At 39.4% G+C, this 26294-nt stretch overlaps 1 protein-coding gene across 2 annotated transcripts in view; it reads right to left on the minus strand.

Moving 5' to 3' along the window:
- The window catches only part of nfkb1 (nuclear factor of kappa light polypeptide gene enhancer in B-cells 1), a 29911-nt gene that overhangs the window by 501 nt on the left and 3116 nt on the right, over positions 1-26294 (minus strand). For both annotated transcript variants that reach the window (XM_054597414.1, XM_054597413.1), the window contains exons 4-24: positions 23235-23275; positions 21776-21874; positions 14873-15024; positions 14623-14786; positions 14041-14199; positions 11883-11987; positions 10227-10318; positions 9595-9733; positions 8821-8973; positions 8561-8692; positions 7920-8072; positions 7287-7416; positions 7074-7188; positions 5746-5953; positions 5119-5288; positions 4917-5019; positions 3586-3725; positions 3190-3259; positions 2466-2629; positions 1681-1813; positions 1-1553 (exon numbers count right to left, since the gene is read on the minus strand). The exon at positions 1-1553 is cut by the window's left edge and continues 501 nt beyond it. In XM_054597414.1, the coding sequence (XP_054453389.1) occupies positions 1468-1553; positions 1681-1813; positions 2466-2629; positions 3190-3259; positions 3586-3725; positions 4917-5019; positions 5119-5288; positions 5746-5953; positions 7074-7188; positions 7287-7416; positions 7920-8072; positions 8561-8692; positions 8821-8973; positions 9595-9733; positions 10227-10318; positions 11883-11987; positions 14041-14199; positions 14623-14786; positions 14873-15024; positions 21776-21874; positions 23235-23275 (2708 nt within the window). In that variant the 3' untranslated portion in view covers positions 1-1467. The remainder of the gene's footprint in view (positions 1554-1680; positions 1814-2465; positions 2630-3189; positions 3260-3585; positions 3726-4916; positions 5020-5118; positions 5289-5745; positions 5954-7073; positions 7189-7286; positions 7417-7919; positions 8073-8560; positions 8693-8820; positions 8974-9594; positions 9734-10226; positions 10319-11882; positions 11988-14040; positions 14200-14622; positions 14787-14872; positions 15025-21775; positions 21875-23234; positions 23276-26294) is intronic.

Consider the following 26294-nt stretch of genomic DNA (forward strand, 5'->3'; position numbering starts at 1 on the left):
ACAGCATACGAAATAAACTTTATGTATTTTATAAGTTACACCTGTGCAATCTAATGCAGCTCAACAGTACAAACTTTATAATGTTTGTTGATGTGAACAGAAACATGTTAATTAAATTAACTTGGTAAAGTTGTACTGAATTATATTAAAATATTAAAGAACACAGTGCAACACCTCCTTTAACTTAGATGGTACAGTTGTTCCTAACAAAGTGGACACTCAGGAGGAGACTTCACAAAGAATCGGTCGCATCATCATTTTCAAACCGCTATCTTCCCCGTCTCCAGGTCTGATTCAGTAAAGATACCAAACAAAACCAGAAGTGTTTGCAGCTGATGGCGAGGATCCAGGTTATCTATCATAAATTCATCGTGTAAACTGTGGCGTCTACGAAAACACAGCAATGATAATTTGACCCTAAAAAAAACTGTTTTGACATCTGACGAAATTAGCTCATTAGCTTAGCATAAAAACTGGCTAGTCTGACCACCCACCAGCACCTCTAAAGATCACATATTAACACGTTCTCTCTCCTTTATTTAAACCGTAAAAAAAACAAAGTTTTAAAACAACACCTTGTGGTTTTACAGGTTTATGTGTATTTTCTTGGCGGGAAGCAGTAACTTCCCAGAGTTTCTGCATCCTGTTGGTTAACATGAGACTTGAGGAAAACATGTGTTTGACATGTGTTGAGACTGACCTCTGACCTCTCATTCATTTGTAAGAAGCCGGACGGACGTGAGCTCAAATCTCCTGGTGGATTAACTTAACGTGAACGCTGTTTTACTTCAGTTTATCTCCTGATCGTCACGAGAGTTGAAGAGTCGTAACATCTCGTGTTTTAGCGTTTGAAGAACTCATAAATCTTTAACTCAAACAGGACTTCTGGAACAAACAAAGAGCTGCATCTTCAGATGACTGTTAATCACATTTTGTTTGAAGAGATCTTTTCACATCCAGCATGAACAGGAGGAATCATTCTTCACGTGAGCGTTATATTAAGACAGGTTTGAAACAATCTGAACCGATCCTTTCGGGGTAAATTAACATCTTTACAATCATTTCAGTATCAATAGCACCTTTCCCCTACAGACAGTACACGTCTGCTGTAGAGAAAAACAGTATGCCAACAGAACACGACTCCAAATATCAAAAAAAAAAATCAAATCAATACTTTTTTTTCTACTGCGTGATATTTGAGGGACTCTGGTTGCATTTCTTTTTTTGGGTGTAGATGAACAAAACACACGTTTACATTCTTTGGTAGAGCTGTTGGAGTGTAGTGTGGGCTGAAAACCATCAAACTAAATATTTAGCTTTTCGTTTCTTTAAAAACATGTTTTTTTTTGTTTAGTAAACTCTAAATGTGATGAGAAACATTCAGCCCTGAAAACTGTCGGAGCGATCGGTTAATGGATTAATCACGTCGGGTTAAATGGATTGCCGGGGGACGGACTGATCAGGCGGTCACGCTGTGGATAGCTCCACCCCGCTGTCACAGACCCCGCTGTCGATCCGAACGTCCGCCTTCAGATCCCGAACCAGAGACTGACCTGAGAGAGAGAGAGAGAGAGAGAGAGAGAGAGAGAGAGAGAGAGAGAGAGAGAGAGAGACAACACCTGAGTGAGTCGATGTTTCAACCAAACCCAGAACGCCAACGTGACCCGACCGGCTGCTCACCACTCGTCTGGTTGGTCGCCTGCATCTCCTCGTCGTCATGGCAACGCAGCGCCTCCATCAGGACGCTCAGAGCTCTGCACTCACCGACTGACCTGAGACCAGCCAGCAGGTCCCTGACCGTCCCACCTGAAACCTGCAGGACGAAAAATAAATAAAAAAAACACAACTTAGTTTAAGGGGTCAGAGGTCACATTCAATCAATTTATCCAATCAAGATCAAATAAACCTTTATTGATAAATAGAGGACGTAAAAAATATGATAGTATGAGGAGGTAAAACTAAAATAGAATCAATTCAAGAGCAATCAGACGACATTACAAGGGGGAGACAGCTAAAAAATAAAGTAAATTGAACATTAAAAAAAATGCTAAACCAAATGAAAGTAAGGTGTAATGAATGAATGTATTAATTTATTTAAGAATCTAGCTGTAATTTAATTTGGATTCAGAAAGTTGTATTTCCTTATTTTCAATATGATGAATTTTCTAGATTTCTCTTAAGATCTCCCTCTCATTTTATGTGTGTGTGTGTGTGTGTGTGTGTGTGTGTGTGTGTGTGTGTGTGTAAACTCCAGTAGTTTAACATCAAGAATCAGAATCAATAAGTAGAGTTTATTTATGTATTAATTTCTACAAGACGAGTGAGACATAACAGACATAAAAATCATAAATAAATAAGGAAAATGAATCAGTTTCTTTCATATACTTTCTGTATGTAAATACATATGTGTGTGTGTGTGTGTGTGTGTGTGTGTGTGTGTGTGTGTGTGTGTGTGTGTGTGTTACCTCGTAGCTGTCCAGCAGTGTTTTGGCGGGGGAGGGGCTCAGCCTGAAGGCCGTGTTGAGGATCCCGAGACCCAGACTGTGAGCCAGGTTTTCCCAGCATCCTTCACTCTCCAGAGCGCGACACACCTGCTGCTTCACCTCCACGTCCAGGTTCACCAGGTCACCTACACACACATTTATCAAACATTCAATCTTTTTTATAATGTTTTCTATTTTGTTATTTATTTATTTAGAGTTTTATATTTTTTTTATGATGTATTTTATTGTTATCATTTATTAAATATTTTCCAAAAAATATATTTATTCATTTATTTTATGCTTTTTAGTTTTTACAGTTACAGTTTTATATTTTTGTTATTTTTTAAGTTTTTTATTTCATGTTTTCCATTTTTATTATTTACTTATTTATGTAATGATCTTCATATTTTATTTAATGTTTTCCAGTATTTAGATTATTTTTTAACAGTTACCGTTTTCATTTATTGCCACTGCAATAGGTAAGGTTTTATAATTAATAATATTTTAAATATGTCACTATAACTATGTTTCAGTTGTGTGTTTTTCCCTTTTCATTTATCTATTTTCACATGAACAAGTAGAAGTGTTTTAGTATCATACATATTTTAACTGCACTGTAAATTGAGCGTCTTTCATTGAAACATTGAAAAACATGACACATAAGTGTGTTAATGATAAATGATATCAGATTAGAGCCTGAACTCACCTTGAGAAGGTGTGAAGGTTGTCTGTGGATATCTGGGTTCATATTCTTTTCCATTCAGAAGCTCCAACACCTGCAGACACACACACACACATATACAAAATCTCATAAACACTGCATGTTTTTAATTTATTGATGAGTTTATTTCTCTTCTGCTTCCTAGTGGTCAACAACACTTAATGCAGCTTTAAAAATATAACTCAGGTCTGGTTAAATCTGTGGGAAGTATGAGAACAAAATATTAATATTACTTAAAGAGTAACCTGTGACCACGCCCACAAGTGATGTCACAGTGTACTCACACACCCCTGGAGTACACTTCTACATCACTGCAGTTCAGCTGCTCATTAAACGTCTTATTTTGAAAGTTCTGTGTAAACAACCAATAAGTGGATGTACCTGAGTGGTGGCGGCCATGTTGAGAGGAGTGGTTCCTGGGATGTAGCCTTCATCTTCATCCTCCACCTCCTTCTCCTCATCACAGCAGTCCTCCTCCCTGAAGAACAGCGGCTCAAAGTTCTCCTTCTGAGGGTCGGCTCCTAAAAACACAAACAGGAGAAACAGTGAGGACCCGACTCAGACATACCGTCTCTCTCTCCCTCTCCCCCTCCCCGTCTCTCTCTCTCCCCCTCCCGTCTCTCTCCTCCATCCCCCAATTTCCCTCCTCCTCCTCCATCATCGTCTCTCCCCTTTCTCCTCCTCCATCATCTTCTCCTCCTCCTCTCTCTCCCCTTCTCCTCCTCCTGTCCCTTTCTCCCCCTCGTCTCTCCCCCTTTCTCCTCCTCCTCTCTCCCCTCTCCCCTCCTCCTCCCGTCTCTCCCCTTTCTCCTCCCGTCTCTCCCCTTTCTCCTCCTGTCTCTCCTTTCTCCTCCTCGTCTCTCCCCTTTCTCCTCCTCGTCTCTCCCCCTTTCTCCTCCTCTCCTCCTTTCTCCTCCTCGTCTCTCCCCTTTCTCCTCCTCCTCCCCCTTTCTCCTCCTCTCCCTCCCCTTTCTCCTCCTCCTCCTCGTCTCTCCCCTTTCTCCTCCTCCTCGTCTCTCCCCTTTCTCCTCCTCCTCCCCCCGTCTCTCCTCCCCTTTCTCCTCCTCCTCCTCCCCTTTCTCCTCCTCCTCTCCCCTCCCCCTTTATCCTCCTCCTCGTCCTCTCCCCTTTCTCCTTCCCCCTCTCCTCGTCTCTCCTCCGTCTCGTCTCTCCCCCCTCCTCCTCTCTCTCCCTTTCCTCCTCCCTCGTCTCTCCCCCTTTCTCCTCCTCGTCTCTCCCCCTCCTCCTCCCCCTCCTCCCCTTCCCCTCTCCTCCTCGTCTCTCTCCCCTCCTCCTCCTCCTCCTCCCCTTTCTCCTCCTCCTCCCTCTCCCTCCTTCTGACTCCTCCTCCCTCGTCCTCCCCCTCCATCTTCTCCTCCGTTCCTCCTCCTCGTCTCTCCCCCCCTCCTTTCCTCGTCTCTCCCCTTCCTCTCCTAACCTCCTCGTCTCCCCCTCTCCCCTCCTCCAGTCTCTCCCTTTCTCCTCCTCCTCGTCTCTCCCCTTTCCTTTCTCCTCCTCGTCTCTCCCCTTTCTCCTCCTCCTCTCCCCTTCTTCCTCCTCCTCGTGTCTCCCCTTTCTCCTCCTCCTCGTGTCTCCCCTTTTCTCCTCCTCCTTCTCCCCTTTCTCCTCCTCGTGTCTCCCCTTTCTCCTCCTTGTGTCTCCCCAGTCTTTATGCTAAGCTAAGCTAACCATGTCCAGGTGTGTGTTTGTACCTGCAGCCATCAGGAGAGCCGTCAGCTTGAGGGAGCCTCGTCCTGCAGCGATGTGGAGGGGGGTGGAGCCGTTGAAGGTGAAGCAGTCCACCTTAGCGTTTCCCTGACGACACAAAGCATCACACACACCGTTAGATCTCACTGGGGTCAACCAGACCAGTATAACCAGTGACCCAGTATAACCAATGAACCCAGTCCGTACCTCCAGCAGCAGGCAGCCGGCCAGCGACACGTTGTCGATCTCGGTGGCGAGGTGGAGGGCGGTCCGTCCACAGCTTCGCTCCTGAGCCTCCACGTTAGCCCCGCCCTCCAGCAGCTCCCTGAGAGAAGGCAGCTGATTGGCCAGGACCGCCAGGTGGATCGCACACAGACCTGTAACCACGGAAACGGAAGGACAGAGAGGAATGTCAAGCACGCTAAACATTTTTCTGTGTCTGTTTATGTGTGTGTGTGTGTGTGTGTGTGTGTGTGTGTGTGTGTAACCTGTGTGTGGTGAGTTGTGTATAAGTGTGTGTGTGTGTGTGTGTGTGTGTGTACCTGTGTGTGTTGGTGAGTTGTGTGTGTGTGTGTGTGTGTGTGTGTACCTGCTGTGTTGGTGAGTTTGTAGTGTGTGTGTGTGTGTGTGTGTGTGTGTGTGTACCTGTTGCGTTGGTGAGTTGTGTATAAGTGTGTTCGTGTTTGTGTACCTAATGTGTTTGTGTGTGTGTGTGTGTGTGTTGTGTGTGTGTGTGTGTGTGTTGGTGAGTTTGTATGGTGTGTTTGTGAGTGTGTGTGTGTGTGTGTGTGTGTGTGTGTGTGTGTGTGTGTATAGGTGTGTGTGTGTGTGTACCTGCTGTGTTGGTGTGGTCCAGCAGCTCTCTCATCTCTTCATGCTGCAGTAGAAACTGGACCATCCCTCCTCCTCCTCCTTCCAGCCAGGACGCCAGGTGGAGCGCCGTGTTGCCATGACGATCCGTCAGAGTTGGGTCGGCGCCGGCCAATAGCAGCGCTTCAACCGCCTCCCTCTGCTGGGTGATCACGGCCAGGTGCAAAGGAGTCTGGGAAACACGGAGGAGGAAGTTACAGAGGGCCTAGAGATTATTTTACTAATGCTTACTCTGGAACTAGTAAGCCTCCTTGATTCCTAACGAGTACACTTCCTAGCTCAATGCATCTTAAGCAGGAAGCTTCCTTCTCTTATTGAGGTCATTTTTCTTTTAAGTGTCTTTCTTCCTTATCCCTTCCACCTTAACTAGAAAGCTTCCTTCTGCTCCCTAAACAGGAAGCCGCCTTTCTTGCACACTATCAAGGTAGTGTCCTTTCTCCATAAATGGTCACTAGCTAGTTTATTTCTCACCAACTCAGTCAGTTCCTTGTTTATCGATTTAAGGATGAGTTTCCTTTTTAGCCCCTCTCCCACTAAATAGGACGCTCCCTTGCCTACAAGTATAATGTTTCCTTTCTTGATCCTAACTAGAAAGCCTTCTTCTTTGTCCTGTAACTAGTAAGATTTCCTGATCCTTGACTTTGAAGCGTCCTAGCTTGACCAGGAAGCTCACTTTCTTCCTTCCTTTCTTGTTTCATACCTAGAAAGCTTCCTTCTTTACTCCCTAAATAGAGTCATCTTTCTTGTGCCCTAAATGGTCACTTACTTATTTCTCACTTACTTATTTCTCACTGCTTTCAGGGAAAGTTTCCTTTCTTGCTCTGCAAATAGTAAGCTTCCTTGCTCCCTAACTAAGGAAGCATCCTTTCCTTACAGAGGTAATTTCCTTGTTCCCAAATAAGAAGACTTCTTTGCTTCTTGCTTCCTAAGTAGGTCTCTTTCTTGCAACTTCTCTCCCTCCTTATCTCACTTAACACAAAGCCACCTTTCTTGCCCTCAAACCAGGAAGCATCTTTTTCCTTACCAAGGTAATTTCCTTGTTTTTAAACTAGAAAACATCTTTGCTCCCTGATTCCTAAGTGAGTCTCTTTCTTGCTCGTTCTCCCTCTCAATCAGAGAGCTAGAAAGTCTATTGTAAACATGTATTTCTGTTCTTGCTCTTGAAGTAGGTGGCGTCCTTGCTGCTGGGAAACTTCTAAATCAGCTGAAACAAGGAAACGACACCCGCAAAATGTTGACTTCCTGCTCAGCGCGGCAGCAGAACAGAGAGCAGAGTTTTAGTAGTTTATTACCTGGTAGAGGTGGTTCCTCATGTTGAGCACTTCCTCTCCAGGCAGAGCAAAGACGACCTGAGTCAGACTCTTCAGCGCCTCATGCTGGCTGTGGAGAACCGCCAGGTGGAGCCCACTGAGAGGAAAATAAAAGAAAGACATTTTCTGTAAAATACTTACTTATACTTTTATAAACAGCTGTTGAGGTTTAAAGTGTTTTTGAGTTTTACTGACGTGTCTCCGTCTTCGTCCTGCGCCGTCATCAGCTGACGCTGTGCAGCCAACAGATACGCAGAGTCTCCGGTGACCGAGTACTGAAACAAAGCCTCCAACTGTCTGCTGGTCGCCTGAACCAACCGCTCATCTGCATCACACACAAAAAGAGAATTCTAACAGAAAGGAAAACATCGAATTTTAAAGTTAAATGTATTCAATGTATAATATATGATATTACATTTAACAGCACAAAGAAAAGTCTTATATTTGGAACGAAGCTCAATGTTTCAGCCTTTTATGATTCATGTTACTGGGTGGAAATCAATTTAAAGGAACAGTGTACAATTTACTTTTTCTATTTCAGTTGAATTTGTTTCTAATACATTTGTTTTACTCTTATTTCTATTCCATTTTGCACTGTGTCAGTGTTTCTTCTTTTACACAACATAATTATTGTTCATATTGGCTTATATTCTTATTCTATTGTTTGTTTTGTTTTTTGTAATTTTTGATCAAACTCTACAACAGCAAAGAATTTCCATCGGGATAAATAAAGTTCTGTCCGACCTCATCTTTGCTCATCTGTTGTTTGATTTAAGTCTAAACTCAGCAGCATTAATAATGTGAGTATAGACACAGTGTGATGTGTACCTCCGTGTGGTTCTGGCTCCTCCACGCTGACCCCTCCCTCCTCAGTCCTCTCCCCCTCCTCCAGGCCTCCTGGCTGGGCTACAGCTCTGAGCACGACCCCCGACCCCGAGTCATCGTCTGGATCGCTGTCGTCTGCTGCGTCGCCCTCAGAGGCTTCAACACAACATTTGGATTTAAGCGTTTGTTTCTTTAAGCTACAAGTCTTTGATTTTTATAGTTAAGAATCATAATGTTTCTTTTGGTTTAGATGCATGTATATTTAGTGGTGCAATGAAAGAAAAATAATCTCAAACAATGACAAAAGTAGCTCGTTCTATCTCTTATATTTAGAAAACAAATAACTGAAAAGTGTTTCTGAAACATTTGAGGCGAGAAACAAAGCAGCGAGTTGCTGAAACGGTTGGTGTAAATGTGTTTTCAGAGTTTGTGGAGAAGGTGAGTTGCGTTGGACACCTGTGATTTGCATAAAGTAACCTAGACCTCAACTTTATGCAAATGAGGAGCGGCCATTTACACGCTTGGTATCTTAAACAAAACCACAGCTCTACCAGAATGCATTGCACCGCTGCTTACATCCAACTATCAGTGTCCACTTCAGTCTATCGTAAACAAACTGGTGATTTTGTGTTGTTTCTTCTCACCGTGTTTGATGCCTCCTCCTCCCAGAGCAGCTGAGTATCCTGTGGAGAATCCTCCACCTCCTCCTACTCCTCCTCCTCCTCCTCCTCCTCCCGCTCCGCCATAGTTGTAGGTGGTGAAGCCCTGGAAGTAACCTGGTGGGGGAATCAAACACACCCAGAACATCAGCTGATGTTACATGACGACAGAAACGTTTTATGTTAAAACATTTTAAACTGAAAACCAGGTTTTCCAGGTGTGTCGTAACCCCAGTTGATTTTACCTCCTCCTCCACCTCCTGCAGAACCAGGTCCTCCTCCTGCAGCAGGACCTCCTCCACCTCCTCCTCGGTACAGACCTCCACCTCCTCCATGGCCGCTGAAGTCCTGGAAGTTTGGCAACGTCTTCTGTCTCTTCCTCTGCACCTCCTCCTTGTCTGAACACACATGTACATGTATATGAGCACAGGTGAGCTACCTGCGATCACCTGCCCATTATCCATACCTATGATCTGAGGGCGGAGCTACCTGTCTTACCTATGATCTGAGGGTGGAGCTACCTGTCTTACCTTTGATCTGAGGGTGGAGCTACCTGTCTTACCCTTACCTCTGATCTGAGGGTGGAGCTACCTGTCTTACCTCTGATCTGAGGGTGGAGCTACCTGTCTTACCTCTGATCTGAGGGTGGAGCTACCTGACCTACCTATGATCTGAGGGTGGAGCTACCTGTCTTACCTCTGATCTGAGGGTGGAGCTACCTGTCTTACCTCTGATCTGAGGGTGGAGCTACCTGTCTTACCTCTGATCTGAGGGTGGAGCTACCTGACCTACCTCTGATCTGAGGGTGGAGCTACCTGACCTACCTATGATCTGAGGGATCTGATCTGAGGGTGGGACCTACCTATGATCTGAGGGTGGAGCCTGACCTACCTCTGATCTGAGGGTGGAGCTACCTGTCTTACCTCTGATCTGAGGGTGGAGCTACCTGACCTACCTCTGATCTGAGGGTGGAGCTACCTGACCTACCTCTGATCTGAGGGTGGAGCTACCTGACCTACCTATGATCTGAGGGTGGTAGGTGAAGGGTTTGGGTTCGCTGGTCTCGTTGTCGGACTTCCTCTTCAGCTGGACGAACACAGACGTGGGTTTCAGAAGGTTCTGGTCTCGATACTTCGGAGTCTTGAACACGATGGCGAACTGACGGCAGAGAAACACATCGTCACGGTAACATCAGGTTTAATCCTGCTGGAGTTCCTGATACTACTACTGTAGTACTATTCCTGATACTACTTTAGTACCATTAATCTATGACAAATACTCCTACTGGTACAACTACAGCTGATACTACTTGGAGGAACTTTCAGCTGTGTTGATTCTGGCGGTCCCTGTGGACAGAAGTGGAAGTGTTCCCAAGCACAAAAGTCCTTTTATGAAAACTGCTCATTTTAGGGTTCTGACAGTCTGCCCCGCTCAGTACTACTAGTACTACTAGCGATGGGTGATATATATTGAATATACTTGATTGACTTACAGCTGGTTCTACATGGGATAATACTGTATTTATCGCAATTTCTTCATAAATAATATTAATCTACTACTACTACTACGTCTATTTATTAGATTAGAATAATTTATAACTAGTACTACTTGTGTGGCCATTATACACAGTAGTACTACAAACTCCTAGTACCTGTCTGTGGACGTCTGTAGGGGAGAAATCTCCCAGAGCCTCCCAGGTCACCCCCGAGTCGTCTTCTTCATAGAACCGAACCTGGATGTCATCTGGAAACACAAACACACACGTTTACATAATTTACACTAAACACTCTTTGTATCACTTCTTTAATTTTCTTTTATTAAATATTTGTGTTCTCTACAGAGTATTTGCCTTAAATGTCTGAAATGTTTTTTTTTCCTTTTGCTCTGTTACCTTAAAGAACGCAGTAATAACACTCTTTGTTCAGTAGTTAAATTTAGATTTATATACAATTTGATTTAAATACGACAACAAAACTTATCATGCTAAATATAACAGTCTACGAATACAAATACACACACGTGTTTAGATGTTGACAGGCCACAGTGGAGACAGATAGAAGTAAAGATGGACAGAAAAAAAACGAACTGGTGTTTCAGTCTTAATGGTTACCAGTTTGTAATCTTAATAGTCCGTCTAAAACAGTCTGAAAAAAAATACTCCATTTGTTTTACTATTTTGGGCTGTGGTGGGATTTGAATCACAACATATCACAGACTGAAGTGAGCATTAAAAAAAATAATATATATATATATATTATATATATATATATAAATAAATATATAAATATATGGCAGCCAGCATATTTTCTGTTTCCATCACAGGCTAGCGTTGTATAGAGTTAATTAATTGGCTTTTTATTCATTTTAAATGTACGTTGAACCGCTGAGAGTCTGTCTGTGGTCCGTTGGATGACTTTAATAACTGTTTGTTGTGTGATGCTCGGCGTGACTTTCTCCGGCTGCCAACGGCTCTGGAGACGGTTTCACACTAATCTCTCTGGTGTCGAGACGCGATCAGATAGTTTGTGAGTGGTGGAGGTCGTTGTGAGATGGTTTCTGCTTCATATTCTTCTTTGTTGTTTAGCAGCAGTATTATTTTATCTAGAGATGTTAAATGCTTAATCTACCCCAATCTGGAAAAGTTTACTGTAGATGATGTTTTTGTTTTTCACTGTTATAATCTCATCTATTGTTATTGCTTTAACTGTTTTTGTTTTTATTATGTAAATTTCCTTTGAGAACCTCTTAAAGCGCTTCAAAAATTAAATATATTATCAACCCGTTTCCCCCTGTGACCCTGTCGCTAAGCAACCATGACAAGACATGAGTCTAACGTTTTTATTACTCAGACGAGTAGCGATACTGAAAGTGAAAATTAGACGTCATAGCTGTGATATTTGGGTATCAAATCACGGCTATGAACCAATCAGATTGCTTGATTTGAGCCACCCGTATTATTTGAAACTTAAAAACAGTCCAATCTGCTAAAAAACATTTAGTAATATTAATAAAAACCACTAAGTGCTGCTTTAAACACATGCGTAAAGGAGGGTTTCAACAAACCTTCCAGCAGGTGGTGCTATCTGCTGATACAACACTTTATTTAAATCTAATTAATTAATAACTTCACTGGCACTTTTTGAAAGATAAGAAACTGTTAACGAGCGGAAGTGAAACTGGAAACCTTTACAGAAACTAGAAGCGGAAAAGGTTTCATGATGACAAAGCTGTGACTGAGTCTGGAGTTTAATGTATAAACTGTGTGTTTGAGTTTCTGTGTCGCTGTCTCTTTAAGAACCCGTCTCACCTTTCTGGACTTTGTCACAGAGCAGGTAGACCTCCTCTCCTCCGCTCACACAGCCGGCGGTTCGATCCATCCTCACGATCTTCAGGTTGGAGGCGTTCGGAGCCTCTGAGGGGAGAAACACAGAAACACAGCGGGTCGGTCAGCGGAGAGAATAGAAAGGGCCGCGGGTTCAATTTCCAGCCATGAAGAAACAACCGCTTCAAGTAACAGTTTACATCCATGATTATCCATTTCATCCTGTTAGAAATTTGTCTGAAATTGTCAGAATTGTCATATGAATTCTTGAGTTATGGCCAAAAACATACAGTGACCTTTGACCATCACAATCTAATTAGTTCATCCTCAAGTCCAAGTGCATGTTTGTGCTAAATTAGAAGAAAATTCTCTCATGGTGTTCTGGGATATCACGTAAATGGGATGGACAGAAGGACAGCCGGATACACAAACGGAGAACTTAATGCTGGTAATGGCTGTTTCCAGTCACGGAGGCATGAAAATATGTATGTAATAATTTTGTTTTTATCTAACAAAAATATTCTGCTTTAATCCATATTTGTTGGCGTTTAGCCTTTTAAAAACCAACCTTTTCACTGTGGTTTACGTTTAGAAGGATTACATTTACACTGACATTTGTGTGAAATTACCAGATTTAGCATATGAAGAATTAAGTTTCAATCAAAAAAAACATTATTATATCAAACCCCCCCCCCCCAAAAAAAGAATGCCTCTGGCTACAGCCGTCACCATTACAGAGGAATAAAAAAGGTGTTTTTTACCATTTAACCTGAGATTTTCTCTCTAATCTACATTTAATTTGTACTAAATATCTCCTAGAACTTCTTCAAGGAATCCTGGATTTTTTAAAAAGACCTGAATGAGTTCAACAAGTGACTCTAAAACACCTTTATACTGGAACATTTGTCATAGATTCCTCCAGACTTTGGAAATCTGAACAGGGGTTGTTGAGATTATATATATATATATATATATATATATATATTTTTTTTTTATTTATTTATTTATTTGAACTCTGCTACTGTTAAGACTCTGAGAACAGATAAATCATCAGTATGTTGTTTGTTCTGCCAAACACTTTAACATTCATCTCTGCAGCCTCTAGAGGGACGACTGAACTTTATTACAAATACTGGATCCAAACACTTTGAACAGAAGATTAAAAAACAACTGAACTTTATAGTTTGAGTCTTGATTCTAAAGCGAAAGTGCAGAACGTCCGTAATGTGATGATTTTCACTTCTCGACAGGAAGCTGCAGCGTACGGAAACCAAACCAGCAGGAAGAGGGAAATGAAACCAGGCGACCTGACACGACTTCACAATAATCCTCAGACCAGAGGCACGAACACTGAGGAGGGTGTGATCTCAGCTCAACGAGCTACAGACACAGGAAACACGGAGTTCAGAGAGTTTAAGGCCAGTAACACAGAAAACCAGCTAATGCTGTTGAAGTGCAACAGACGGCTGTTTCAGCCGATTCCATCATGGATCAATAAACAGCATTGATCATCACAGAAGGGCTGTCCTCAGCTAAAGAGAGTGTTAAATCAACTTATCAGTCAGTTTATTTAAATCAACAAATCTGTAAAGATGAAACCAGTCTGGTTCCTCAAACCAGTCTGGAATCGTAAACCCATCTCGGATCTTACTCCAGTCTGGGATTTTAAACCAGTCTGGGGTCATTAACCAGTCAGGGATTTTAAACCAGTTTGGGATCTTACCAGGTTTAAGATCCCAGACTTCAGATCCCAGTCTGGGATCTTAGACCAGTCAGGAATCTTAAACCAGACAGTGATCTTAAATCACTCTGGGATCTTAAACCAGTCTGGAATGTTAAACCAGTCTGGGATCTTAAACTGGTTAGGAATCTTAAACCAGTCTGGAATGTTAAACCAGTCTGGGATCTTAAACTGGTTAGGGATCTTAAACCAGTCTGGGGTATTTAACCAGTCAGGGATTTTAAACCAGTCTGGGGTCTTGGGGTCTTAACCAGTCTGGGATCTTAAACCAGACAGGGATCTTAAACCCGTCTGGGATCTCTTACTAGTCTGGGACCTTAAACCAGTAGCATCAGTCCCGGATCGAGCCCCCTGAAGACGGACTCTGATAGATCCTGGATGTGTAGCTGGGTTCAGACTCACTGCTGTCGTAGATCGGTTCAGACACGACGGGCTCCAGTCGTCTGGAGAAACCTCCGTCACTGTTTGGGAGGAACGCGGTGAACATGAGCCGAACCACGCTGAGGTCCATCTCTTTAGCCTGGAGGGACGCCGCGCTGCTGATCACACTGCGCTGGTGGTCTGAGGAGGGAGGGAGGGAGGAGACGGACATAAATGAATTTAAAAACAAGGTAATAAGCCAGAGACAGAAATAAAGAAGACAATAGATGGTTTATTAGGTACAAAATCTTCAATTTCTTAAAATGTTCCCAGGCTTTTAAATTGTCCACATTTTCCAAAAATGTCTTTTTTTTTAATCCTCACTTTCGAAAAAGGATTCCGAAATGTTCTAATTTCCTAAATTGTTCCCCGTTTCCCAAAATATCCTCACTTTCACAAAATGTCTCCACATGCAATACGTCCTCTTAAGGTCTGAAACTTCAACAGGTCCTCTCAAAGTCACCTGTACAGGTTCTCACTCACACACACACACACAGACAGACACACAGACACACAGACACACACACAGACACACACACACACACACACACACACACACCACACCGCTGAGGTCTCGGGCGACCCGGACTTCCCCCTGCAGGGCGTCGATGTCGGGGTGGATGAAGACGCCACAGTTGTATCCCATCCTGAAGGCCTCCACCATCCTCTCCTCCAGGGTCTTGGCCACGTTCTTCTTGGTCACATGGAGGATGCCCAGGTTGGGGAAACTACGAGAAACACACCTGTGAGACTCAGACCTCCACGGGGTTTACACACCTGTGTTGATGGTGCAGCATGTGTGTGTCCTGCAGACCTGATGTTGGAGTCTTTGGGCTGCAGGTCCGTGATGCAGATCCCTTTGTCGCACTGTTTTCCCACCAGACTGTGAGCGTGAAGCTGAGGCTGCTGGGTCAGCGCCGTCACCAGCTGGACCACCACCCGGGCCGGACCCTGGTAGTTACTGATCTGAAACACAAATCAGTATTTCATTTGTTATTAAATGTCTATATAATATACTATAATATAAATATAATATAATATAAAATAAAATAATTTGAAATAATATAGTATGAAATAATATAATATGAAATTATATGAAATAATATAATATAAAGTAAAATTAAATTGGATAAAATTAGATAATGTAATATTGTGAATATAATATAAAAAAATATATAATAATATTTAAATATAAAATAAACAGTGTCAGTGTTTTGTTTTTTTAACCTTGTTATTTTAACAATCAACTGAACTGGGTCTTGGGTCCAAGCTGGATCCATGTCAGCTCCAACATCTTAAAGACCTGATGGTCTAGGGTTCAAATACAAGACTTATTTTATTCCAAACATTCTTCTTCATAGTCAAAAGCTGACGCCTACGTTACCCACAATGCAACTGAGTTGTCTACGAGTTTGTGTTGGGTTATGCTAGTTAGCGGCTAACGTAGCCTGCAGCAGAGATGAGTGAGATCTTGCTGGCTCACTTCTTGTGTGTTAATTAATGCTGACTAATGTGTTCTTCTCTGACACACAAACGTCTTACAGGATACAGATGTGCAAACGTGATAAAAACTTTGCACAACAACACGAGTTGTTTTCTTGGATATCAGAGGCATGACTGTGTTCAACTCATCAATTTGTCTTCTGTTGAAATGATTAGTCAATCAATATATCAATCAACAGAAAATGAACAAACAACAATAATGATATTCAAGTTATAAACTTCTTTGCACAAAATAAAAAATGAAAATAAAAATATTTTTTGGGTCCTGACTTTTAGAGCATCACCAGACTTCAGCTGGTGATGCTCTATTTCCAAATAAATTTAGTAATTTGTTGAAATCACTATTTTCTGAAGTAAAACCTGGAACTGGTAGACAAAACTGGTAGACAAAAATGTATCATAACTGGAGGTTACTGCCTTTTTGAATCAAGTGGAATTAAAAACTTAATTGAATCTTTATGAATTTAAATATTCTTCTTGTTCGTAGCTTATTATGTTTTCTGTCTCCCAACTGTGTCTCCTACACTCACTGATTTACATGTTATCTCACACTTTGGTACTGAACAGTTTTACATAAAGGAAATCAGATAAAAAAAATACTGTGTTCCTGTTTCTACTGTGTGTGTGTGTGTGTGTGTGTGTGTGTGTGTGTGTGTGTGTGTGTGTGTGTGTGTGTGTGTGTGTGTGTGTGTGTGTGTAAAATGTCACTGCAGGTATTTTTGCCTGCAGGAACGTTGCAAACTGCCGCGGTAAATAAACACGAGCACCACTTCCTCTTCCCGGTTCTGTCGGCCAATCGCAGCGCTGCGTCACACGAACCCAGTTCCTAGAAACACGGCGAGCGGCTGGTGTTTTAAAATGGTTTCCTGGCTTTGACATGTTCACACTGAATACTTGTAGTATCCGCTGAAAACGGCCGAGTGCAGTTTGATCACTAACAGATAACAAATCCTTCTGCTGCAAAGTGAATGTGATTGATGCAGAGGAACAAAACCTATTTTATTTATTTATTTATGTATTTTTTTATTATTTATTTTCCCTCAATGGTCACTCCTCGGCTCTGTAGGTCTTAGTATGTGCTTTATATTTTATTGACACGTCTTTCAAATCCATAAAAAGCAAAATGTTCAAAACTTCACAAAGAACATGAAAAATCAGTGAGTGTTTAAACTTCACCTGAAAGCATTTTACTCAAGAAAAACGCCACAAAACACAGCAGCAACTTGCAGTGTTTTGGTTATTTGTATTATATACAAGATCTTTGCGAAAAAAGTAAAAAAATAAGTTTTTAATTTCTCTGTATTGGTTCTTTCCATAATGTTGTCAGACACAAAAATTCTGAGCCTGTCGGTAGCAAAAACAAGCACCTCTAGTGGACGTACATTGACGGTGAAGAGTTGCCCCGAGTGATAAAAACATGAGAAAATAGGGTTCAGGATAAAAAGTACCCCAGTAACCCTTAAATACATGAAAAAATGTATACATTGCAACTATAGACTGTATAGAAGAAGTGGACGTAGTCATGGGGACGTCATCCACTGGTTTGTGGACTGATGTTATGAAGCCTCGAGTTCATCTATTAACCGTCACCATCTTTGGATCACGGCCGTCACCATGTTGGTGTTTTTGCAACCAGTGAACAGGAAGTGACCATATATGGACTGAGGAGGACGTAGAGACGTCGTATACGTCTCTGGTGTCGACCTGTCAATCAGTGTGTAGCCCCGCCCTAAAGCATCCCCTGCTTTATGGTCTGTTTGACTCTAAATGGAGCATCATTTACTAAATGAACATCATGCTGTATTGAAGAAGACTTGAAACTAGAGATTGAGACCATAAACTCATGTTTACAATGTTTACTGAGGGAATAAATCAAGAGAGAAGTAGAGTCATTTTCTCATAGACTTCTATACAACCAGAGGAGTCGTTATTTATCAGCATTGACTCTGATAACCAGTCAGGTAAAGCTTGAATTTAGTGTACTTTGGGATATGTAGTAAATAAATAACTGAGTGAAAAGTATCTTTAAGTAGAAAACAAAATGAGTCCAGAAACATTAACGGAAAATCACAAATTGTTGAGCGGAAATATCTCTATTTTTTTCTAAATGTCAACACTCTGGTTGTATCTGAACCACAGAGGACGCGTGTGAATTAGAAGTAGGACGGCGATGCGTCGGGTCACAACAAAGGGTTAAAAACGTCGTGTCAGTATTTCTGGGTCAGAGTGGGCGCTCGCTCTCTCACACAGATATTACACCTCTGGATGTTTCATCTCCGAGGCTGAAACTCAACACCTTTCCTGTTTGTGACGCAACTCCACTTCCTCGTAATTACATGTGGGCATCAAGGGAGGAAATTCCCAACAGACATGAAACAGCAGAGGTGTTTGAGAGTGAGAGTGAGAGTGTGAGTGTGGATGTGTGTGTGTGTGTGTGTGTGTCAATATAAACCTGGGCAGGTTCAGACCAGCAGAAGTTTCTTGAACCCAAAACTTCAACCACTGGCTATAAAACTAAAGAAACACGCTGCCAAAGCTGCACAAATCTCTACAGTATTTCAACATACATACATACATACATACATACATACATACATACATACATACATACATACATTTGTATTTTTTCCATTGGAGAGAAATGTGAAGAAAGTCTGAATTGGCATCTTTCTGGGGCCGAGTTTCTGGGGTTTTACCGAATAGTTTGAAGCTTCATTACATTACAGTCATTTAGCAGACGCTTTTATCCAAAGCGACTTACAATAAGTGTATTCAACATAGGCACAGCTGCAGATAAAGATCAGACTATACTATTATTAGTAGTAATATACTATTTATAGAATTAGATTTCAGTGGTGGCTGCATACGATTGTTTTATGACATCCAAACATTTCCAATAGCTCCAGAGTGTTTAAAGTCCAAAAGTCACAATTTACTGAAACTACAATTATCGCCTCGTGGTTGTTTTCATCCACAAACCGGTCAAGTTGCAGTTCAAATCCACATCTGTCCAAAATGTCATCACATCATCAATTTATCCTGTTAGACATGTGTGTGAAAATGTCATAATTATCATATGAATTCTTGAGTTATGGCGAAGAAAACTCTGTTTTTTTTTATTAGATAACAGTGACCCTTGACCCCCAATATCTAATCAGTTCAATCTTGAGTGGAGACTTGTGCCACTCCAGGTGTTCCAGACATTTCAGGTTTAACAGAATGGACCGAACGGACCGACGAACGGAGAGGAAATGATATAGATAAATGTAATGATTTTCAATATTCACAACATGTTTTTATTTGACAGAATATTCTGCTTAAATCCACATTTGTTGGCGTTTAGACTTTCAAAAATAATATTAAAACTGGGGTTTACATTTAAAAAAATAACATAACCACGATAACACAAAATCTATTTTTTCTTCTTTTTTTTGGGGTGGTTACGTCAAACTATAACAGAAGTTTAAATACTATTTAAAAAAGACATTCAGTAGAGCCCTGCAATTAGTATTTTGATTCAGTTTTCAGCATTATTTTTATTTATCAATTAGAAAATAGTAAAAGGATTCCAGTATTTCAAGCATAAGAGAGCATGTCACCTTTTGTTGCTGTAAAGTTTGTGGCTTTTGATGAATCATAAACTCAGATTATTAATTTATCATCACTTTATTGATATAATTTTCTCCTCAGATTAGCACTTTTTTAATGACACTACCATGTAAGTGTAGATGTAAATCTTGCACTCAGACATGTAAATATACTTGTTTCTCTTGTTTCATCTCTGACTTTCTCTGTAAAATACCTCAGCAAAGACTTATGTAACCAGTCTATCATTTGTGAATCATTTCCGAAAACACTTCCTGGAAGTTTTACCAAAAAAAAGAACTAAATGATTTGTTACCAATTATAGAAAAATACATTTATTTACTAAAAATAAATATCCGCTAGCATAACCTAGAGTCTTTTATTGTGAAATTTGTCAAGAGTCAAGCATAGAATTCAACATATATAAAGAATAAGGTCAATTAAAAAGAAAAACAATCACATATTTCTGATTAATCTGTCTTTGCAGAACATTTTGGTGAGTCAGAGACATCATCATCACCGTCGTCCCACTGGTCCCACCAGAACAAGAGGAGGGGTTTTCCCACTCTGCGGCCTCGACATGCAACATGCACACATTTATCTGACACGTCGCAAAAAACTAAACTCCAACACAAAAGAGACCAAAAAAGACTTTCTGCTTCTCTCTGATGACTTCATCTCATTCGTGACAGAAAATGAACACGTCAATAAATACCCTCATTTTGAGATATTTATAGCGTTTAAAGAAATATTTACTCAACACGGCAGCTCCACCTCCTCCAGCTCTACCACGTCATAAATAAATATATATATAGTTTAAATGCAATTCTTTATTTTTATTTTAAGGGCCTTAATGTTTCACCATAATCCAGGTGAGTTTGGGTGTGTACCACTTTAATTACTTTTTATTTACATTTTATTTTATTTAAAAAGCCTTTCGAGGTTAATTTTCCACGTCCATCTTATGAACAAAACTATTTTGCAAATTATTTCATATCACTGGCTGTTATATATTATAAGATGTTACGACTAGAGTTGCAACGATTAGTCGGGTGAGAGAAAATATTTGATTAACTTCTAAATAATCTACTAACAAATACTAATAACTTTCTATATTATGGATTAATCGTTACATTTTTTTAATCTATTTTCTGATATTTTATAGATCAATAGATTTAATCTAGTTGCAGTACTTGTTACGACACCTGAGGAGAACATCTGTTGGGACGCGTCTTAAATCTGGATAAATATATTTCTTTAAATAAAGTGCAGTAAAGTCTGACTGGAGACGGAGAGTCAGAGAGGAATCTGGGGATTTCCCGTCTCCTCTGGTTTTAGCTTCAGACTCCAAACAACAACAGAAACAACATGAAATAAAGAATTTCATCATAAGGTTCTACAAACCACATCGAGTCATTGCATGTGCACACAGGGGTTTGTGGGAGATTTTGTCGAAATAAACAAGAAATCTAAAAAACTAAATAAATCTGATACCTCTCCGATTTTGAGACCCAAAGCTGTGGTGACTCGGGAAATCCCTAAATTAGTAAAAGGTTTCTTGATAAATGCAGTTAGGAAACAGGTTGTCAATAAGCCAAAAAGCCTCTCAGCTGTCCTAACACTAATATTTTAAGTATATATCAAATTTAAAAACTTGTTTTTCTGAATCAACATCAGGTTAACTTGGATTGGATTGAGCAAATAAGATGATATGACCAATAGTAAATAAATAAAACATCTTAATAAAAGGTCCATTCACCAGTTTTTTCAAGAGCTTTGAATCGTTCAACAGCAAATTGTGAGGCGACTGAAAAAAGCTTCTAAATGGACCTTGTATTACAAAGAATATATATAGACATTTGTTTTATTTCTAAAGGTCAATATATACTTAAAGATAAAATAACATAAATATAACAGTAGGAGGTACATACAACTAGAATAAGAAGAAAAGCAACAATAGAAACTAAATACTCAGCGTAATTGTTTTATTATGGCTTTAATATTCGCATGATTTATTTAGTTTGTGATTCAGAGAAAAACTCAAACTGTACAACAACAAAGAGGCGGCCTGCTTTTAGAATCTGAGAGTCAGCTGACAGGAAGCAGTGTGTTTCTGCACGACCACAGTGTTCATTCTTCTCAGAGCATCAAAATAGTTGATTTCACTTCCTGGACATTATTTTTAGCCTCATCGTTTCAAACTGTAATAAAAGTTTAAATGTCACCTTGTATACGTCTCTGGTGTCCACCTGTCAATCAGTGTGTAGCCCCGCCCTAAAGCATCCCCTGCTTTATGGTCTGTTTGACTCTAAATGGAGCATCATTTACTAAATGAACATCATGCTGTATTGAAGAAGACTTGAAACTAGAGATTGAGACCATAAACTCATGTTTACAATGTTTACTGAGGGAATAAATCAAGAGAGAAGTAGAGTCATTTTCTCATAGACTTCTATACAACCAGAGGAGTCGCCCCCTGATGGACATTAGAGAGAATGCAGCTTTAACACATGAAGCTTTGACTTCACTTTCCAGAACTGGAGATTGCAGCCTACTTTATACACAAACGGAGTCTGAAACACAAACGTCCGTGGACATTTTGACTGTGAATATTGAGGATGTGCGTTACCTTGACGGCGGGGTAGGTCTTGCTGTTCTTCTCGCTGGAGGCTCCTGGTAAACCGCCGTGAGACGGACCTTCACAGCCGTACCTGAACCTGAAGCCACGCTGGGAGACAAACAGAGTCCATAAACACACATTCATAAGTAAAACTGACCACAAGAGCAGAAACAGATGATCCTCTGAGGTTAAATCTGAAACGTCTTATTGTGTGAATGCTGCGTCGTGTTTCAGATCCTGTCAGAACTTTCTCTCTGCACAGCGTTTGTTTGTATTTAGTTAGTTTCTGCTCTGTGAGATTCAGTTTCAGTTTAACGCTCTGAACCACAAAAACCTGCAGTCGGGATTAAAAATAATGTTTTCTTAAAAGAATCAAAGCCAGAAGCTGTAGAAGTTAAATATCGTCGGATTTTCATCTTTCTGACGGTCCCCGAACACATCATGTGTGACAGAAAAAGCAGCCAAAACGAAGCTTAAAATTGTGATATTTAATCAAAAGCATTTTATTCTACATTTAAAATTTCTCTCATTTAAAATCTCGTCCCAAATAAACCGTTTCCTTTAACCAGATTCTGTAAAAAACATTAAATTCTGAGCTCCTCAGTGTAACTATGAAGCCATGATTGATTCATCTGAGATAAACATTCACGTGATAAAAAAATCTGTGAAACTCAGACTGAACTGTAGAAATGTAAATAGTTTATTATTTATTTTTATAAATTAAAAAAGTATAAATTATTGATTTATTAACATTGGTAACACTTTGGACACTTGGAAAAATGTGTGATTGGCCCCTATCTCTCACTAGTGTCTAATGACATAGTTATACTTTTATTATAAATATGTTTTCCCTTTATTTAATCTCTAACTGTTTCCTTTCAGCTTTTCTAAGGTGATGCTTCAAAATGAGCGTGTAAATATGTGAAAGGAAACACGGCTAAAATTAGTATTTTCATCAGCAGCTCGACGTTTGTTTTAGTCTGACGTCAATAACAATTTACTATGTTTGCTAATGTTATCAGCTGATAACATATAATGGATGGATTTTTTTTGATATAATACTGATATTTGCACACTGTAATAGAGTGTTAATCCTCACAGTTCAAACTGCAAACAAACGATGGAAAATGACGTTTCAAATTAAGTCTTAATGGTAAAAATCTGTTCAGCCACTTTGGAGAGAGAGCTGTCTGTCCTCAAATGTATAATATTATGTATTTATTTATGTAGTATAACATCAGTGGGCTGTAAACTGTTATTTTTAACATATTGAGCTAAAAATAAAAACTTATCTGAGAGTAAATAAAACCTTTATGTGTCATAAAAGGAGGATATTAAGATAGTATCTTTAAAACTAGGAACTTATTACTAATAAAGTAATTTCAGTTTATTCTGAAACATGGAAATAATTACAATTGTTTCCTTTGACCTCTCAGGAATAATTATTCTCATCACAGGTGAGTCTTACCTGTTTTGGCTGCTCCACGATCTGCAGGTACGGTCCGTCCACTGAAAACACACAAAGGAACAAAATCAGGTCAAACTTTTATTAAACATTATGGAGTCATTTAATCAGTTAGCTAACAACACTGATATCTTTCTCCATATAGATAAAAGGTCCTTATAAATAATTGTATTTATAAAAAATAAAATAAAAAATCATCAACTGATCCTTTTAACGCAGGTGTAAAGAGTCAAGCTTCCATTTTAATGTACATTTAATTACTTATATTATATATAAATATATGTATTTTTAATTAAATAAATGAAAATGTATCTCTAAAATCATTTATTGTATTAAAGGCAAACTTCATATAACCTTGAAATGTTGAAATCTTTAAACGCAAACTTAAAAGTGATATATTCAGACGGACTATTAAATAAAGAATTGATTGTAGACAATATTTACTCAATTAATTGTTTTTAAGTGGTAATGTTATTATTCATTATACTTGTTTTTAATTCACACCATTTTCTACTTGTTTTGTTACTCTACATTTTATCTCACATTTTCATCATTTTGGTCTCAAATTGTTGAATTATTTTTGTCTTTTCAGTTGTTTTCTGGTCAAAATGTGTCATTAGTTCTTATTAAGCTTGTCAGTTTTCTATGAAGCACTTTGAACTTTACAAACAGGTGTGAACGGTTCTTTAACAAATAAAGTTTGATTGATTGATTAGCTGCACGGTGGTGTAGTGGTTAGCACTGTCGCCTCACAGCAAGAGGGGCCTGGGTTCAATTCCCGGGCTGGACAACCTTCTGTGAGAAGTTGTCAGCGTGGGTTCTCTCCGGGTTCTCCGGCTTCCTCCCACAATCCAAAGACATGCAGCTTAAGTTAATTGAAGACTCTAAACTGCCCGTAGGTGTGAATGTGAGTGTGAATGGTTGTCTGTCTCTATATGTCAGCCCTGCGACAGACTGGCGACCTGTCCAGGTGAACCCTGCCTTCACCTATTGACAGTTGAGATCGGCTCCAGCACCCCCGCGACCCTTAACTGGATAAGCAGGTTACGGAAAATGGATGATTGATAAGCTTGTTGCAGTGAGAATTGACATTGTATTGTTTATATTTTGTGATTTCCTGATTAAAATCATTGTTTTTCTTTCCTTTAAATTGAATCCTTATAAAACAATATATAGGGTACAGGTGTAAAAACACCAAAGTAACACTTTAAGTAAAGTTGAATACTTGTACCAGTCGATATTGGTACTTTAACTGTAGTAAAAGCAGTATTTCTTCCTCCTTCACTAGATCTTCTGTCAGTGATGGAGGACCTGATGAATCACTGATTAATATACATTTAAATGTTAAGAGGAGAAAGTTTCCCCTCCTGTTCTATCTTTACTTCAGAATAAAAGACATTTAAAACGGGGAAGTGAGAGCAGAGAGTCACCGCAGAGGAGACCGACACCGACACCTCACGAAACTCACCTTTCACTTCATCACACGGACTCATTCGTTTCATAAAACAGAAAGAAGAGTTTCTGATGTTTTTCCTCCACAGCTGGTTCAAACCAAAATACTCTTCATTGATACGTAAACTACATTTATCTGACAGCTGTAGCTACTTTAGACATTAAGGGTTTATACACAAAACATAGGAAGGGGTTTATAAAATATGATTTTATGAAACTTTATAAAGAAAAGCTGGAACCATTAGTCCATTAATCAATTAAATGTGTTAATAAATGTGAAACTATTATAATGGTTGAAGCCATTTTTACTGTAAAAAATGTTTCTGGTTCCAGATTTAATAATGTTAATGTATAGTAAAATTGGTAATGATGTTAACGTATTAATTATACTGTTAAAAGTGTTATTGTATCTGTTATATTGTTAATAATGAGTTAGTTATAATGTTAATGTATTAGTAATAATATTAATAATGTGAATGTACGAGTAGTAATTGTGATAATGTTAACGTATTAGTAATGATAAAAAATGTCACTGTATTAGCATTAATGTTAATAGTGTTAATGTATTAGTCATAATGTTAATTATGTTAATTTACTAGTCCTAATGTAAATGTAGAGTAGTAATGTTAATCATTTTTATGTATTTGTTGTTTATATATTTGTAATAACATTGATATTGTTAATGTATTAGTAATAACCTTAACATTTGTAATGTATTAGTAGTAATGTGAATAATTTCAATGTATTCGTTATGTTTATATATTATTAATAACATTCATATTGTTAATATATTAGCAATAACATTATAATATGATTATATACATGATAATGTTAATGTATTAGCAATAACGTTTATATTGGTTGTGTAATAGTATTAATGTGAAAAATGTAAATGTATTCATTATAATGTTTATATCGCAGTAAATGTATATTGTTAATTTGTTAGCAATAACAATAATAATGTTAATGTATTAGTAATAATGTTAATTATGTTCATGTATGAGAGTCAAACTGAATCTTAAAATAAATAAATAGATAAATAAATCAAGTCTTTGTTTTCACATTTCACTGAGTTTTGACTCAAAATCAGCAGAAAATCAGCTTCCAAACTTCAATAAGTGACTTCCTGTTGTTTTCAACACCTCCATGCACCTTTCCCCTCACACAGCATCTACGTCCCACCTCTCTCCCCTCACCTCCCCTCTTTTGGGAGGAACCTCACAGTTTGATTTTTTAAATATAAAAACAGAGAACATCCTCATATCGCAGAAAGCTGCAACCAGACGACAACATGGATTTCCTAAACAGTGAACCAACACTTCCACATGTTCTGAACAAAAGAGACTGAACCAGGAAATAAAGACCAAGTTTGAGTAGAAACAAATAAGGTTAAGCCTAAATCAATTACTGGTTAAACATTTATAGCTAACCAACATTTAAATTGGAAGCAAACTACATTTGCTTTTCTGCGGTTTTTAAACCCGTCACATCAGTTTAACGCACCGGTTAATGATTAATCAAGTCTCAGAGTTGGCAGACAGACCAACAGTTTCACAGACAACTAATGCTCACTACGTCCTTTATGACAGAATTATTGATTATATGCAGTTA

Source organism: Anoplopoma fimbria, chromosome 4 (genome assembly GCF_027596085.1).
Source record: "Anoplopoma fimbria isolate UVic2021 breed Golden Eagle Sablefish chromosome 4, Afim_UVic_2022, whole genome shotgun sequence".
Classification (NCBI taxonomy): Eukaryota; Metazoa; Chordata; class Actinopteri; order Perciformes; family Anoplopomatidae; genus Anoplopoma; species Anoplopoma fimbria.